We start from the raw sequence: 18,253 nt of genomic DNA, 5'->3' as shown, positions 1-18,253 counted from the left end.
AACGGGAGCTCACCCCATCACGGGGATTTGAACCGCCAACCTTCTGATCAGCAAGCCCTAGGCTCTGTGGTTTAACCCACAGCGCCACCCGCGTATGTAGGTATATCAATGTTACTATTATCCAAATACATAGATACAGTGGTACCTCTGGTTATGTACTTAATTTGTTCCAGAGGTCCGTTCTTAACCTGAAACTGTTCTTAACCTGAAGCACCACTTTAGCTAATGGGGCCTCCCGCTGCCGCTGCGTGATTTCTGTTCTCATCCTGAAGCAAAGTTTCAACCTGAGACACTATTTCTGGGTTAGCGGAGTCTGCAACCTGAAGTGTATGTAACCTGAAGCATCTGTAACCCGAGGTACCACTGTAGTGTTATTCATACCCAGATATATTTTTTTATAAACACGTTCCAAATATCGTTATACTTGTCCGTACATAGCCTACAAGCAATCCGTTCATAAATTGCGAGGGTTGTCATATTTTCAATCCATTGACTGAAGGGGGACATAGATTTATCCTTCTAGTGCATCCATATGTCTTTTGGCCATAGTAAGGGCACAAAATAATCCATTTACGTTGTCCAGTTGCCAAATTCCATATGACAGGTACATAATTCAAAAGAATATTTTCCTCTGGAAATTTTAACTTTTTCTGCTCAGTCATGTTTATACAGCTCAATTCTTTCTCCCAAAACTTAGTGAGCGAAGGAAGCTGTCTGTGCTGTGATCTTGGGCCAGTACCTCGCTCTCAGCCTCGCCCCACCTCACAGGGTTGTTGTGAGGACAAAACAGGGGAGAGAAAAACTATGGACTGCACCTTGATCTCCTTGGAGGAAAGAAGTGGTGTTTAAATGCAATCAAATAATAATATGAATAATGCCCTCCAGTAAGTCAAGAGACTTAACTGATTATAGGAAGAGAGCTGTTTTTATGTGGGCCCTGATTCTTCGGAGAAGCACTGTGTCACTGCGCAAAGGGAGTGTTACAAGTTTGTGTGTCAGCAAATAAATATCCTAAGATAATTAGGATTCTCCAGCAGCGAGACGCTCCCTGCGCAAGGTTTGCTGAAGCCACCAGCGCTCCTGATTGGGCTGCCCACTGTTTCCAGGTGTGATTTATGCTGTATTTTATTGAAATGAATCTTCCGAGGAACTGATATGCCTAATTTATCTCCTTTTAAGATCCTTTTGGAATTGATTTTCCCAGCAACGGCTGCTGACTAGCAAAGTCCTGAAGTGGCAGGGCCAGCTTACCAGCACACTAATTCCTTCCTTCTGGGGATATTTAGCAGCATTATTTTATACAACGGCAATAACATTAATGGAAGCATCCGTTATGACTGCGTAATGGTCTGGAGCTAGGAAAACAAACGGCCTGGGCCAGCCATGATATTCATCCTCGATAAAACTATGTTTATCTTGGAGCAGCAGGCTGCCTACAACATATAACTCTTCCTTCATGGCCTTTTAATTACCTAGAAACAAACAAACTGCTGTCGTGAGTAATACTCCCCGTGCAGGGGTCTCCGGGAATTTGGTACGGGGGTAGCTCACACGCCCAAGAAGAAACATGATGCAGCCCAGAAATGGAACAAAGATCTAGTTTTCTGCAGGATTCTGGAAGGACTGATACTTCTCCCATTGGAATTCCACAGTTCGCAGCCTTGTACAGCAGAGGACTCTGCCACACAAAAAGTGCCCTGCCCAAAGAAAGCTAGTAGGTCAATGACTAGGGAAAAGGGCAGGCAGGAATCCTGAAGTGCTAGTTTGCTGTGTGCAGGGAGTACTGTTCTATATTGCTATTATTTATTACATGTATTAGTTGCTTTCTTTTTGATCCAATGGATCCTTGCAGTCACTGGGCATGGGGAGGCCTGCTCCCCCTGCTCTACTTCTGAGAGGGAGCTGGCGTACAGCTTCCGGGTCATGTGGCCAGTATGACTAAGCCGCTTATGGCAAACCAGAGCAGTGCACGGAAACGCCGTTTACCTTCCCGCTGGAGCAGCACCTATTTATCTCCTTGCACTTTTGATGCACTTTCGAACTGCTAGGTTGGCAGGAGCAGGGAGCTCACCCCGTTGCAGGGATTCAAACTGCGATCCTTCTGATCGGCAAGTCCTAGGCTCTGTGGTTTAACCCACAGCGCCACCCGCTTCCCTGCATTTGCCTAGCAAGCTTCAAATCAGGTTTGAAAGGCAGGCACTCCCTGTTCCCGTTGTCCCTCTGCTGTTTCTCACGGCCATGTCCACCAGCCAGCAGCAAACAAACCCTCCCTTCCTCCCCATTGCTAGCCTGTTACTCACTGGTGCTAATTAATTCCCAAGCGTCTTGGAGGCTCTCCTCCTTCCTCTGAGTGACCAGTCTGAATAGTTTAAAGGCACATCTGACATCCGGGCAGACTGCGCTCCGAGACCAGGCGGGAAATGGCTGGATTGCTCAGCACTTAATGGATGCTTAATTTCAGTTTTCATCTACGGCTGAGCTAGCCATGACATCTATCATCTCTAATTGGCCGGCGCACACCTCGCCCCTGCTGGCTGTGGCTCCTCGGTGCTTCCCATGCAGGGACTGGCTCACATCCAAAAGCTGGCTGGTTTCTGTTATAAAGGCAGCGCCAGGAGAGTCATAGAATCATAGAATGGCAGGGTTGGAGAGGACAGCTCTAGTCCAGCCCCTTGCGATGCAGAAATCATAGCTAACAGAATCAAAGAAAGCTGATGGTAAGGTAAAGGTAAAGGACTCCTGGACAGTTAAGTCCAGGTAAAGGCAACTATGGGGTTGTGGCGCTCATCTCGCTTTCAGACCAGTTGCCATATGCCTAGATTTTCCCAGCCATTTTTAAAGCAATTTTCACAGTATTCCACAGTTTTCACGGTATTCCAGCTAGGTCTGGGAAATTCCAGACGTATTTGCAAGCTGTATAACTTTGTGGGGTCCACTTTGAAACCTCCCCCCCCCCCATTTTGACAGTGTTTGTTCACACCCAGTCACTTGGGGGCTCTCCCAGATCACTTGCAGCGCATTTGGTGAAAAGGCGAAAACCCTTTTTCTGCCTCAGCTCCACGTCAAGTCCTGGATTCATCAGGTTGCCGCAGCCGATCACTACAATCTCAGTTCTGCCCGAGATAGAAGCCACAATAACTAAACGAAAGGCTGGGATGGGGCAGTGTATTCACAAGATAAGTCTGGTGTCCTTAACCTGTTGAGATAAGAAAAAATCTCCCCCCTTTCTTCCACAGCTGCCCAATTAAATCACTGGGGGAAGTTTGGGCCAATATTCTCCACTCAACCACCTGGAGCTCTGAGCCAAGCATGTTCCCATCCCTGCGCCCACCACCATCCTGTGGCTCTCCTAGAATTAGCAGCAGAAAACAATCAAGAGGCAAAAGCAAGAGACAGATATCGGCAGTCCAAGTGCCAAATTCAGGCTTGCAGTGGGAATTAATGAAGCATGCAGAAGGCAAGGCAATAATGGAGCCTGCCCCCCCCCCCCTGGTGGGGGCAATATCTATTTCTTCCTAATGATCTATTTCTGGCAGCCTCATCCTTCTGAGCCAATAATAATGAAGCTGACACAAGACCCAATCCTCGTGTGAAAGGAGACTCCCCCCCCACACACATGGTCCCATTGAGCCCCACACCCAACAGAGAAGCTGCCAAATGGGTTTTTCCCATTTTCTAATTGTCTGTAACTGCAAACCCTCAGTGATTCTCACACCCTGGCAGGAGGGGGCAGCGTGGAGCCAAGTTGATGGCAGACTGGGGTCTCAGGAGGACACGCCCACCATTGGGTTCTGGAGGAGGGGGGTGTAGAAATTTAAGAAAGGGAATTTTAAAAAATACTGTTGCGCAGCACCAGGTGATTCCACCTGCTTTCTGTACAACTGGGATGAAAACGGGGACATGTGTGTGCGCGTTCCACCTCTTCTCCAGCAACAGCTGGAATGGAGTATTTGTAGGGATCATTTATCAAAAACACCAGTGCCAGCAATGTAATTTTTCTGTTCATCTATAAATACTGGGTTTCCACACACATCGCAACCAAATGTGTTGGAGTTCGGTCAGAATGATTCTAGCCTCCCTTCTCCCTGCGGTGCTGCAATGCCACACGCTGCTCTTGCTGTTCTGACAGCTGAGACGAAAATAACCAGGCCTGGCCCAATAGACAGGATACTGGAAAAGATGTCCTTTGGCCTGATCCAGAGGACAGGCTCTTGTGCTGTTAATTTACATAGAAGAAGAAGAGGAGTTTGGATTTGATATCCCGCTTTATCACTACCCTAAGGAGTCTCAAAGCAGCTGCATGTGGAGGAGCGGGGAAGCGAACCCAGTTCACCAGATTACCACTCTTAACCACTACACCACACTGGTGGTAAAAAACAGGCAGCATGTGATGAACCATGTACACATGGAACAGGCCAGGTCAGGGGCAAGCATCCTCCACATTGTTATTTGCTCACACTGCATGGGCAGAAGCAGTGCCTTTTACCAGCTTCGTCTGGTTGGCGAACTGCAGCTGTTCCTGTGCAGGGAGAGCTTGACCACTATAGGCCATGTGTGCAGAGGAGGGCAACTAAGAAGATCAAGGGTCTGGAAGCCAAGCCTTATGAGGAATGGTTGAAGGAGCTGGGTCTGTTTAGCCCATAGCTGTCAACGTTTCCCTTTTTTTAAGGGGAATTCCCTTATTCTGAATAGGATTCCTCGCAAGAAAAGGGAAAAGTTGACAGCTGTGGGCCTGGAGGAGATGGAAAGGAGATGCGTTAGCCATCTTCTAACTTCTCAAGGGCTGTCACATGGAAGAGGGAGCACGCTTGTTTGCTCCTGCTCTGAGGGCAGGACTCAAACTAATGGCTTCAAGTGACAAGAAAGGAGATTCCAACTCAACATCAGGAAGAATTTTCTGACAGTGAGAGCTGTTGGACAGTGGAACGGTCTCCCTTGGGAGGTTGTGGTCTCTCCTTCCTTGGGGGCTTTTAAGGAGAGGTTGGATGGCCATCTGTCAGGGATGCTTTAGCTGAGATTCCTGCATTGCAGGGGGTTGGACTAGATGACCCTTGGGTCCCTTCCAACTCTACAATTCTCTTATTCTATGTGTTGGCAACCTTGAGGCTGGATTTCTGCAATGCGCTCCATGTGGGACTGGCCTTGGGGCTGGTTCAGAAGCTCCAGCCTGCGCAAACTGCAGTGGCCAGATTGCTGGATGCCAGGTACCCCAAGGGCTGTGAGGTGCAGGCCTGAGAAGCCATGGAGCAGATTGTGGAGGACCTCCAGGTGATGAACTCCCAAGGGGATCTCCAATTCCTTTAGCCCGGCCTCTGCAGACCCTCGCAAGGTTCCACCTGCACACAAAACAGTCACACATCCTGAACATGTGGAGATCTGAGATGGGGCCTGATGGCTTTAAACCTTACAGGAAAACATTTGAGCCAGGAACTGGAGAACATGGACTAGGGCAAAAACACAGGGGCAGCAAGTATTTCACCAATGATATAGGGGAGAAAACACCTAGGGTGAAGGGAAAGGGATGTTGAAAATATAAAAGGCACAAAGCATTGACGCGTATTAGCACCACTATATGCAGGAACAGCACCTGAGATTCCAGCGACGTCAGTTTTCTTCCCCGCATCTTGTCTTCTTTCTTTGCAACTGGGGCCTTTTGTTTCTCTTTCTCTTTCGATTTTTCCAGTTTCTGGAGCTCCTCTACATAGGCATCGTAGATTTCCCACTGAAAGAGACAAAGAGTGAATGGTGAGACAGCAAGGAACATGACAGAACTAGTCACAGGTAGCAGAAGGCACTTCTTAAAAACATTCCCCACCCGACTTCCACCCAAACCACCAAGAAAGAAGATGGGTGATGACAGTGTAAGAAATGTCACCCTAGAGCCCTGTGGCCCTGAGCACATAGAGAAGAGGAGGAGGAGGAGGAGTTTGGACTTGATATCCCGCCTTTCAGTCACCTTAAGGCATCTCAAAGAGGTCAACAATCTCCTTTCCCTTCCTCCCCCACAACAAACACTTTGTGAGGTGAGTGAGGCTGAGAGACTTCAGAGAAGTGTGACTGGCCCAAGGTCACCCAGCAGCTGCATGTGGAGGAGCGGGGACGCGAACCCAGTTCACCAGATTATGAGTCCACCACTCTTAACCACTACACCATGCTAGCTCCATGCTAGAGAGGCAAAATGAGTACTCCAGCAGGAACAGGACCAGAGCTGGAGGGAAGACTGGGGCAGATCCACAGGTGCATGTTGGGATGCAGCCAAGGAATCGGGGGCAATTGGCAGGCCCCCAGCTGGCCTGTGCCAGGCGATCTCCAGTCCTTGGATCAGCATGAAACTGCAACCCTAGCTTCAGAAGCCTTCAGAAGCTGGGCATGCACACACACTCAGCAGAGTAAAGCACTGTGCAACAGAGGTGGCATGGAGGGGTTGTGTTGAGCATATTTACAAGTAGATTATTCAGCATACATCAGGCAAAATGAAAACATGTCTTCTCTCCTTCATGTCCAAAGCAAGACACCAAAAGCTATATGCAAGCAAAAGTTCCCAGCAAGCTGTGCTGGAGTGTAAACAGACATGTGACACACAACAGTCTCATACCTGTCCCTTAAGGTGGAACAGGATATTCTAACAGTGCACACATCCATCCATCCATGGGCAGAGGCAGTTATGAGCCAGATAAGGGAGAAGGAGCTGCAAGAAGGTTGCAGGCAAGAAGGAGGTGAAGCTGGTAGCTGGGAGGGAGCAGGGAAGCAGGAAGGCAAACAGAGAGGAAGAGAAAACTTGGAGCCACACAAAGACAGGCCAGTCAAGGAAGAAACAAGGCCTTTCCTGGGCGGTGGGTGACAATTCTGCCGCTTCCTCCTCCCACCTGCAGGTCCTTTGCCACATGAGATTCTGGGAAGACTCTTGACTCAAATTCAGTAGGATAGAAAAGGGACTGTTGGCAGGGAGTTGGGGAACGAAGAAAGGAAGAGTTTGAAATATTACTTTATATTCATAAAATAGCCCAAGATGGGGAAGAGAGATGTGGGATTTTGTCCTCTGTCTAAAACTTCAGCTGCGTTCTGACAAATTTAGCAAGTTGTTACTCTGAGCCACTCAAGCTGTGCTCAGCCTGAAGAGAATTCCACTAGCGAGCGAGCTGGAGATTTGCATTTATTCCAGCACTTTGATTAGAAACACGGGTGTCCCTTTAAAGGACCAATTTGATATAACAGAGATGCATCCCTTTCTCCATCTCTCCATGTCCCTCTAGGAGGGAGAGACGCTGAGTCTGTGCATTGTCTTATCTACTGCTGTGTACCAAGTACAATAGACAAAATCAGTGGTAATTGGGACAATTGTCACAGGGACCACAAGAAATATGTGTGGATCAATTCAACTTCTGGGCAACAGTAAGATTTTAAAAAAAAGAAAATGTAAAGAAACAAAAACTGGTTGAATTCCATCCCACACACTTCAGCAGCAAAAATGCACTTATCCTAATGGCACTATTGTTTCAAAGATGCAGATTAAAGAGACACCCCCAGGGACACTTTTCAGCATCATTTCAGAGCCTGCCACAGATGTGTTTTCATCTACACCAAGCCAGAGAGATGGGCCTCCACATTTCATCCTGCAGGTCTTTCCCTGGTACCTTCAAACACACCCCAAAAAGCAAGCGGATGCTTTTATCTCACACACAGGAGAGAATGAAGGCTGCTTACCTGAAGTCACTTACCTGGGGCGTACATTTGAGGAGGCATGGATTGTGCTGTAGGGAATGCCATGCTTTCAATCAAGGATGTGGGTGTTCTCTTGGCCCTGTAATCCTCACAGGCCATTAGGAAGGAGCAAAGGCACTGAGGGACTGGCCGGGATTAGATGCACAGACCACCTGGGCATGCCCAGTGTTAAGACTGAAGACTAAAGGGATGAGATTCCGGCTCCATCCAACTTTCTCTTCCTTAGCTGTCACCTCAGTGGCAGAGTAGGAAGCACAGCTCAGCTCCACCAGGAAGCCCCTGACCCAAAGTTGTGGCGGCTGGTCATTATGGGAACAAACGCTTAGAAACTGGTGGCTGAGCGTGTCTATTTTCCCCTCTGCCCTCCATGTCCCTTTCTCCTTCTGTGTTGTAGGGTTGTAGGTCTTGTGCTGACAGTATGTAAACTGCTCTGAAAGCCCCCTCTCTTTTTTGCTGAATGGTGGGGCACAAATGCTCTAAGTTAATATATAAATAAATAGCATTTACCTGGTTGGCAGTGTCAGAGAAGGTAGCTCTCGGCGGGGGCTCCATCTGACATGCCCTGTCCTGGAAGAAAGGAATTGAAGTAGCACACAGTTAATCCCGTTGTCAGTGCAGGATATATATAAAAGTCAGCTCTTGCTTAGCTGCTGAGAAACCGCCTGGGACTTGAGCAGCGCCAGTGGAGTGTGACTTCCCCCCACCATTTATCCAAAAGGTCTGTGTGCTGCGAGGGTATTGCAAATGGATCTGTGTTTACTGTCAACGTGACATTTTATTTGTGACAAGAGCTGGCCTGTTGCTGCGATGACCCCGGGCTCACGTGCGTCCAGGGAAACCGAAAGCACCTCGATAGGAATGTACAAATGGAAGGATCATTGGTTTCGGCAGAAATTGCTGCAAATTTGCCGCAGGTGGATAGGTTTTACTGCTTCTGCCTCCGAGAGCAGTGCAACACGCGGGCTAACTTATGGCATTCTAGAATTATAACAGCCTATGTAAAAAGCTTGGGCTCATCTCTCTCTGGGGAAAGGGATTTTTAAAGAAAATGTTCAAAGCAATCTAAGTTTTCTCCTTAGCACCTGAAGTCTATGTAAGCAAGGTAGTCGTAAGAACTCTGGGGTGAGAGAATGAGACCGAAGAACTGGCCACTGGCTGGCTGCCCACAAGTCAGATTCAGCTCCACTAGAACTAGAAGGGTGTTGCGGAACTGAAGCTGGGATCTAGGAAAGCAGGCCTCTGGGGAGGTTTAGGCTGTGGCAGAAATGGGGAAATGGGAGTCCAGCAATATCTGGAGGGAGACACAGATGGTCTGATATAAAGGCTTTGTGTGGAGCTGGCCAAGGAGCAGAGAGGGCAGAGCTGGTAGCTTTGAGTAGACGCTGCAACAATTTTCTGCTTTCCACATCGGCACAGCAGGACCTATTACATAGAATCATAGAACTGTAGAGTTGGAAGGGACCACATGGGTCATCTAGTCCACCCCCTGCAATGCAGGAATATTTTGCCCAAGGTGGGTTTTGAACCCAGGACCCTGAGATTAAGAGCCTCATGCTCTACTGACTGAGCTATTCCTTTGTAATAGTAGTTCTACGGACATCTCAAATGCCTCTAATGAGTGCTTCAGTTGCAGCATAGTCATAGGATGTTTCCAAGCAGAATTCAAAGTCTTGGTGCTGACCTTTAAAGCCCTAAACACCCTCGGTCCAGCATACCTGAAGGAGCGTCTCCACCTCCATCGTTCAGCCCGGACACTGAGGTCCAGGGCCAAGGGGCTTCTGGCGGTTCCCTCCCTGCGAGAAGCAAAGCTACAGGGAACCAGGCAGAGGGCCTTCTCGGTAGTGGCACCCGCCATGTGGAACGCCCTCCCACCAGATGTAAAAGAGAAGAACAACTACCAGACTTTTAGAAGACGTCTGAAGGCAGCCCTGGTTAGGGAAGCTTTTAATGTTTAGCAGACCACTGTATTTTAATACTTTGTTGGAAGCCGCCCAGAATGGCTGGGGAAACCCAGCCAGATGGGTGGGGTATAAATAATAAATTATTATTATTATATTATTATAGGAACATAGGAATCTGTCTTCCACCAAGTCAAACCCCTGGTGTACCTAGCTCACCAACTAGCAGCATCCCTCTGGGGTTTCTTGAGTTCTTTCGCATGCAAAACAGATGCGCTACCACCAACCAGTCCTGTTACACACAACGCCGGAATGAGTTTGCAATTATCCTGAAGTCACTGGTATTTTTATTGTTATGGATCACATTATTATTCATTACGACATTGCTTTCTAGTGTCTGAAGTGCTTTAGGAGTCTTAATTGCATCGTCAGAGCAGATGGCCCAGTAAATCTGTTTGCTTCTCTGCATCTGCAGCCCACCCAACCCCATGGCCTCTGTGTGGATAGCAGGCATTCGGTCTTTGAAACAAAAAAAATGAGAAAGGGCACGTCCCTGTTCCCGAAATCAAAGTCAAGGGCAAAAGAAGGCAATATGGGAGATGCCCTGTTCTCGCCTCTGGAGCACCTGCTACTGCTGCAATGAGAGAGAGGGTGAGGGCTGAGCTCATTGCAGCATCTTGTAACCCATGCCCGCCTCTTTCCAGCCTCGGGAACGTATCAGTGTCTCTTAAATCTTGCCACACAATTTATCCACAGTCAATCCTCATATGATTAACCTTCTAGACCTTTTCTAACCTCCTGCTCTGGAGGGCAGGACTCGAACCAATGGATTCAAGTGACAAGACAGGAGATTCCGACTAAACACCAGGAAGAACTTTCTGACAGCAAGAGCTGTGTGACAGTGGAACAGACTCCCTCGGGAGGCGGTGGAGGTTTTTAAGCAGAGGTTGGATGGCCATCTGTCGCAGATCCTTTACTTGTGATTCGTGCATTGCAGGAGCTTGGACTAGATGACACTTGGGGTCCATTCCAACTCTACAGTTCTATGGGTCGGTCATTCTTGCAGCATTCGCGCAAGATAAGCTAAATGGAACCTTCGTGTGAAGACAGAAATACCTTTGGAAAGCACACGCTGCAGAGAAACAGGGGAGAGATTAATCATTCCCATCACCCCCAGCTTCTTAGCCTCTTTGGGGCATGAAGTTGGGCACCACTCAGTGGGAAACGCTGGACCTGGTGGCGCTAGGGAGGCAGTTGCCGCCACTGCACTTCTTGGTGTGTGGCGTGCCGTAGGGCGCAATCCCTTCCCCAATGCTTTTTAATATCTTTATGTGCCCCCTTGCCCAGATTGTCCGGAGCTTTGGGCTGGGTTGCCATCAATATGCTGATGACACCCAGCTTTATCTGTTGATGGACGGCTGCCCTGACTTGGCCCCAGACACACTGACCAGATGCTTGGAAGCTGTGGCTGGATGATTGAGTGGGAGCCGGTTGAAGTTAAATCCTTTGAAGACAGAGGTGCTCTGGCTGGGTCAGGACGACATGGGGTTAGGGGGCCAACTCCCATCTCTTGTGGGGGCTCAGTTAGTGCCAGCGCCTTCTGTCAAGAGCTTGGGTGTAACCTTCGATGCCTCCATTTTCATGGAGGCACAGGTTGCAGCCACAGCAAAGGTGGCATTTTTTCATCTCCACCGTACTAAGCAGTTGGCCCCTTACCCTTCTTGCCCTGATCTGGCCACAGGGATCCATGCGACAGTCACCTCCAGGCTTGATTATTGTAACTCGCTCTACACGGGGCTGCCCCTGAAGCTGACCCAGAAACTCCAGCGGGTGCAGAATGCTGCGGCGAGGCTCCTTACGGGGTCCTTGCCGCGGGATCACATTCATCCAGTGCTTTACCAGCTGCACTGGCTCCCGTGGAGTACAGGGTCAGGTTTAAGGTGCTTGTTTTCACCTTTAAAGCTCTATGCGGCCTAGGACCCTCGTACCTACAGGACCGCCTCTCCTGGTATGCCGCGGAGGACCTTAAGGTCCACAAATGACAACATTCTGGAGGTCCCAAGTCGCAAGGAGGTTAGATTGGTCTCAACTAGGGCCAGGGCCTTTTCAGTACTGGCCCCAGCTTGGTGGAACACTCTCCCAAGAGACCAGGCCCCTGCGGGACTCGACATCTTTCCGCAGGGCCTGCAAGACACAGCTGTTCCACCTGGCCTTTGGTTTGGACTCAGTCTGACCCTTATGTTTCCCTCCCCTTATGGTTTTGACTTTTAAAATGAGGCTGAATTTTAAATTGCATTTTAACCTATATTTTAAATTGTTGGGGTTTTTTTCTATTTTTCTTATTATGTTTTTAGTGAAATTTTATTGGTGTTAGCCGCTCTGAGCCCGGCTCTGGCCAGGGAGGGCGGGATATAAATAAAATTTATTATTACTATTATTCCCATCACCCCCAACTTCTTAGCCTCTTTGGGGCATCAGGTTGGCCACTACTCAGTGAGAAACGCTGGACCTGGTGGATCTCCAAGCCTGATCCAGGAGGGCAGTTCCTGCCTCCTCTTAACAGTTTCCATGATGCAGAAAGATTATTTGGAGAGACTTCCCACTTAGTTCGCTTTTGAACTGTCACAGCCTGAGAAAGTGCCCTGATAGCAGAACAGGCCTGCTGAAAAATATTCAGACATAAACCACGTCAGCATTCTCTGGCTCATCACCTTTCATGGACCATAGGAAACTGTTACGATATTGAAGCAATGCAGCCACTAGCTACTGCTAGCTTGAAAGCAAAACATAATGGGAACGTTGGGACTGTTCCGTGGGAAACAGAGGGACAGTCAATTCACAGCGCAGAGGGCACCGGAATTAGCTCAGAGTGTAATATGAGCTGTACAGGAAGTACAGGAGGAGTTTGTCTCTCGACTGTTGGAGTTTGAAGAGAGCAGTCATGTTTTCTGTAACGCTGCAAAGACAGAAATAAAGGGATGTAAATACGTTTCTGTCTATATCTTTCCCCTGCCGGGGGGGGGGGCAGGAAAGAGGGGTGTGTTCTTCTCACGCTGAGAAGGATCGCCTATCGCGACCTCTGCCTGGATCTTGCCAGGAAAGCAGACAGGGAGGTCAACAGGAGACCAAGCCGGGTGCCTGGGAGAGTTGCCAGTTTCTCCTGATAAAGGCTTGATTTCCGTGCCTTATGTACTGCCAAACTCATGGTCCGACTAGGTACGGTTTTAACCAGCCTGACTAGCAGGGGTTCTCCAGGTTTTCAGACTCCAGTTCTCATGATTCTGAATCTCTAGGTTTTTGAGGCAGGGGAGACCCCCAACCCTACCTGGAGATGCCAGGAATTGAACGGAGGACTTCCTGCTTGCAAGGCAGATGTGCCACAGCCCTTCCCTTCTAGAAAACAGCCTGACAAACAAGCGGTTGAGGACAGACCCCGAAAACTGGTGTTTTTGAGGTGGGCGAGGAAGAGTTTGTGTCAAGCATCCACAGAGAGCTTGGAGATGACACCCATGAATGCTGCACATGCGTAATTCCACCATTTCTAGGGCGCCAGGAACCTCTGATATAAGAAGCATCCGTCTTTGCCACCGTGCTTCTAGCTGCCAAAGGCAAAAGGCAATCAATATCTTCTATGTCCATCAGCAATTAGCACTCGATGCAGAGAGATAGCCAAGAGGAACTTTAGCCAACAGACAAGGGTGTGAAGAGACCAACAGTGACAGCCTACCCTCACAGGGTTGTTGTAGGTCTGGGAGGCTCTCTCGCTGAAGTTGAACTGGTTGGTGAGCTTTCGTTCACCCACCAGACGGGGACGGTATTCTTCTTCTTTCTCTTCCTGGGCTGCAGCCTGAAAGAGGGGAAAGCGACCACAGAATTGCAGAGTTGGAAGGGGCACCAAGGGTCATCTAGTCCAACCCACCCATCTCTTTGGGGGGGGCAGTCTGGGCAGAACTAGAAAGGAAAGAGAGGGGCATCACCAGCACCTTTGGTGCTCCTCCTTTGACTGAGGAAGCAGCACCATGAGGACCTTGCTGTCACCCACCTGGGCAGGGGAAGAGGAAGCAGTGGCAGCAGGGTGCTGGAACCCTGGAGGGCCATCGCTGCCTGTCGGTGAGCCAGATGGACCCACGGTCCGATTCAGTATAAGCTTCCTATGTTCCAATGTGTGCGGGCCCTATCCACTACCCCTCCTGCCACCCTTGGCCACTGGGTCAGCCATGCCAGTCCCCCAGTATTGTCCCCAACCAGAGGCGGGTGAGGGGCTTGCCTGTCCCTGCCCCTGCTCATTGCTGGTGGGGCTACAGAGAGGGCAGGAGGAAAAGGAGGGGAATGACTCCTCCTTGTGTTTTTTAATATATAGTGGTACCTCAGGTTAAGAACCTAATTCGTTCTGGAGGTCCGTTCTTAACCTGAAACTGTTCTTAACCTGAGGTACCACTTTAGCTAATGGGGCCTCCCACTGCTGCCGGAGCACGATTTCTGTTCTCATCCTGAAGCAAAGTTCTTAACCTGAGGTACTATTTCTGGGTTAGTGGAGTCTGTAACCTGAAGCATCTGCAACCTGAAGCGTCTGTAACCCGAGGTACCATTGTATCTACAGTGGTACCTCACGTTAAGAACTTAATTCGTTCTGGAGGTCCGTTCTTAACCTGAAACTGTTCTTAACCTGAAGCACCACTTTAGCTAATGGGGCCTCCTGCTGTCGCTGCGCCACCAGAGCACGATTTCTGATCTCATCCTGAAGCAAAGTTCTTAACCCGAGGTACTATTTCTGGGTTAGCAGAGTCTGTAACCTGAAGCATCTGTAACCTGAAGCGTATGTAACCCGAGGTACCACTGTATATCAAAAGCACCCTTAACAAACTATGATTCTCGGGGTGGGGGGAGAAGAGACATTTTCTGATTTTCCTCAGGTGGCGAAATGTCTTGGGCCAACCCTGAACAGTTTAAGCAAAGTAAAAACCGAAAGAAATACAAGCTAGCTGCTTGCACGTTGCCACGAAGCCTTACCGGATGATCTGTTTTTTCTCCTTCTCCTGCTTCCCCTTCTGGCTGCTCTTCTTCCTTAAGCTCTTCGTCCAGGGCCTCAAAGTCCACCACAGCAGATGGGACAGGAACCACAGCTGAGAATCATAAAGAATCATAAACAAAGCTGTAGAGCTGGAAGGGACCACGAGGGTCATCTAGTCCAACCCCCTGCACTTCAAGAAAATTTTGCCCAATGTGGGGCTCGAACTCACAACCATGATATTAAGAGTCTTATGCTCTACCAACTGGGCTATCCCAGCTGAGAATAGAACAGGACAGTTTGGCAAACACAGCAGTTATTGCAGCAACCCATATCAGAAACGCTGGGCCGGGGTGGGAGAGAGAGAGCTTTGTGTCTGTAGGTGCAGAAACTATGGCACTGGCTGGAAGACAAGCATTTAAGGCCTGTCTTCTACAGCTTCAAAGATGTCCCAGCTTCACAGTGCATCAAAGCACGTTCTCCATGCAATGCACAATTCATTTATGTATTTCACTACTTTTTAATAGAATTTTTATTAAGTTTTATTAAGTTTTCCATATTTTATTACATTTCAGTATCAAAGAATTAAATAATAATAATAATAATTCATGACTTAAAACATTGCTTAAATAAAGCATCAACCCCCTTCCTTCCCTCAAACAGACTTCCATATCTCGTTACCAATTTCTCCAGATTCCTAAATTCACTTTTTTACCTTAAATCAATCTTTTAACAATCACCTTCTTATAAGTAAATCAGCTCCTTAATTTCCCATTACCAGACATTTCAGCTTAGACCTACAAACGTATTCAGCTGTTTACAATTTTCTTTCATATAGAGTATAAATTTGTCCCAGCCCCAGATGTTTATGCAAGCTGCATGTTATAATTATACTTGTAATGAGAGAAAAGAAAATCAATTAAAAAAATTATTTAAAAAAAATTAAAACTTCCTAAACAGGGCTGCCTTCAGAAGTCTTTTAAAAGTAAGATAGTTGCTTATTTCCTTGACATCTGATGGGAGGGCGTTCCACAGGGGCTAGATGCACCAGTGATCTGACACAGCCTTAGCCAGATCTATATATACTAAGTCACACCTCTCTGCTCCTCTCCTGAGCACCAGTTTCCCATTATTCGTACCTCCTGCCAGACTGCTGCGTACCCCCCTGCCCAGAGAAGGCATGTCTGCAAGAGGCCCCCTGCAAACTGACATTTACCTGTTCATTCATGCTAACAAACAGGCCCCTGTGTGACAGTGTTCCCCCACCTAAGGCTACAGGCACACATTTCCTCCGGCGCCCAGAGTAGGTGTGGCGGGCGCATGGCTCGATCGCTCGCTGTCTGCTGACCCACAAAGCCTACCGATAGTCAGGCTCTGCTTCACACTCTGCCTCCGACCCTCATCCGAATCTCGGAATATCAGGTTCCCATAGAGAGAGAAGTGTGTGGCCATCTGTTCCACCACACTAGTCTGCTTGTAGGATCTCTCCTACGGAGAAAGAAAAGACCAGCATTGATATGATGACACACAGCCACATTTCTCTTTCATTCTTAAAAGGGTTTCTGTACCGCTGTTCCATAAATTATCAGAGTGGTGTGCAGTGATGAAACATAAACATCATTAAGAAGTCCCACAAGGAAGTCAACAGAACTCTCCCCTTCATAGAATCATAGACAACTGCCTTATGCCTGGAGGTAGTGTTGGTGTTTTTGTTTTTTGCCAAAGCTTCTGAGTGTTTTTTTAGTTTTGTCCAAAGTTGTTGAGGTTATGTCCTGGACATTTCAGCAATTTCTGCCCGGAAGCTGCTTCCGACAGCCAATTCCGGCTACGTCTAGGAAATTCCAGATTTATGGCAACCCTAGTCCAACCCCAAGGGACGTGGGTGGCGCTGTGGGTTAAACCACAGAGCCTAGGACTTGCCAATCAGAAGGTCGGCAGTTCGAATCCCCGCGACGGGGTGAGCACCCGTTACTCGGTCCCTGCTCCTGCCAACCTAGCAGTTCGAAAGCACGTCAAAGTGCAAGTAGATAAATAGGTACCACTCCAGCGGGGAAGGTAAACAGTGTTTCCGTGCGCTGCTCTGGTTCGCCAGAAGCGGCTTAGTCCTGCTGGCCACATGACCTGGAAGCTGTACGCCGGCTCCCTTGGCCAATAAAGCGAGATGAGCACTGCAACCCCAGAGTCAGCCACGACTGAACCTTATGGTCCAACCTTATGGACCTTTAGTCCAATTCAACGCAAGATTCTCACCCAACATGGGGTTGGGGCTCAAATCTACAACCCATCCATTTTTGGCTGGATCTAGTCCCAGCAGGAATGAAGGAGCATCTACATTTCAATCTAGCTCAGATTACCTCACATTACTACACTAGAGTGGGAGGGAGAAGCTACAGATCCCAGGAATGTCGCACAAAGCCTGGTCCGTAAAAACGGTCAGTTGCAGGACTATCTAAGGTGAATTCTAGGGTGAAGTTCATGGGAGTCACCTGCCTCACAGGGATGTCGTGAGGATAAAATGGGGAGACATCCACCACCTTGAGCTTCTTGAAAAAGTGGTATATAAATCTAATAAATAAATGAATGACTCCAGTGAGCCACTAATCCCCCTAATTTAGCAGAACGCTGTCCCTAATTGCTCAAATACGCTTGCTTGTACAGCTCTCCTGTCTTTTCTATCAGGTTGGCTCAGATCATAAAGCCTTTGAGCCATGAATATCTCAGGGATGAGGGGAATCGTTCACAGCCTCCTTGCCGACCTGGCAGAACGGAAGGATTTATCTCCCAGCATCAGGCAATTCAGCCATTCTCACCTTCCAAACAATCTGGAGCAGCTTCTATCTACAATTTCCGGGTGATCAATTATGGTAATATACTTATTTATTCATTTACCTCCCCTGCTTGAACGCACAAGAAAATACCAAGGAAGAAAGTTTGAAAGAAGGAACGGGAGGGGAAGAAGCCCTTATTAACAACAAACGGCAAAATCTGAGCAGAACTGACCCTGCGTTGTCGGCCAAGGCAGGGATGGAGCTCACAGAGCCAGATTTACATATAAACTAAACAAGGGTTTAGCTTATAAGGTTTAGCTTAGGGCCCCACATTCTTGGGGGCCCCCAAAAAAATTAAAGGAAAAAAACTGGATGTACATTTCCAAAATATAAGATAAAAAACAAATAAAATAAAACCTACATACAGCAACAGTGTTTTGTGTTGTGTAGGCTCCTATGGTGTAAGTAATGGGCCCCCGTCTGCTAGCCTGCTCCCTAAAATATTCCTGGTTTGCTCATTTCTATATATAGGGTGCCTACATTCTGCATGGACTGGTTGCAGGGCAACAGGTGCAAATGGCTTGAGATACCTATTAGGTCCATAAATTACCATATATTCAACACACAAAACAGTGACTTTTGTCATTGTTGTTGACAAAGGACAGCTGGACATATAAAGGGCCCCATTATCTTCAGGAGCTTAGGGCCTCACAAACCTAAATCCAGCCCTGCTCACATCAATTTCAACAAGGCTTGCCTAGAAGGCATTTAAAAGGTAAAGGGACCCCTGACCATTAGGTCCAGTTGCGGATGACTCTGGGGTTGCGGTGCTCATCTCGCTTTACAGGCCGAGGGAG

At 48.2% G+C, this 18,253-nt stretch overlaps 1 protein-coding gene and 1 long non-coding RNA gene across 2 annotated transcripts in view; one reads left to right on the top strand and one right to left on the bottom strand.

The window, feature by feature from the left end:
- Nucleotides 1-18,253, top strand: part of LOC308597395 — a 228,871-nt gene that overhangs the window by 123,005 nt on the left and 87,613 nt on the right. The gene's annotated exons all lie outside the window — the stretch shown is intronic.
- Nucleotides 1-18,253, bottom strand: part of DNAI1 (dynein axonemal intermediate chain 1) — a 158,045-nt gene that overhangs the window by 119,136 nt on the left and 20,656 nt on the right. Inside the window, exons 5-9 of the mRNA XM_081212844.1 lie at nt 15,990-16,116; nt 14,631-14,743; nt 13,348-13,467; nt 8,230-8,289; nt 5,588-5,722 (exon numbers count right to left, since the gene is read on the bottom strand). Of these exons, the coding sequence (XP_081068970.1) occupies nt 5,588-5,722; nt 8,230-8,289; nt 13,348-13,467; nt 14,631-14,743; nt 15,990-16,116 (555 nt within the window). The remainder of the gene's footprint in view (nt 1-5,587; nt 5,723-8,229; nt 8,290-13,347; nt 13,468-14,630; nt 14,744-15,989; nt 16,117-18,253) is intronic.

This window comes from Podarcis bocagei, assembly GCF_964188305.1.
Source record: "Podarcis bocagei genome assembly, chromosome: 11".
Lineage (NCBI taxonomy): Eukaryota > Metazoa > Chordata > Lepidosauria > Squamata > Lacertidae > Podarcis > Podarcis bocagei.
The sequence above is the reverse complement of the archived record's forward strand: the minus strand, read 5'-3'. Positions and strand labels throughout refer to the sequence as shown.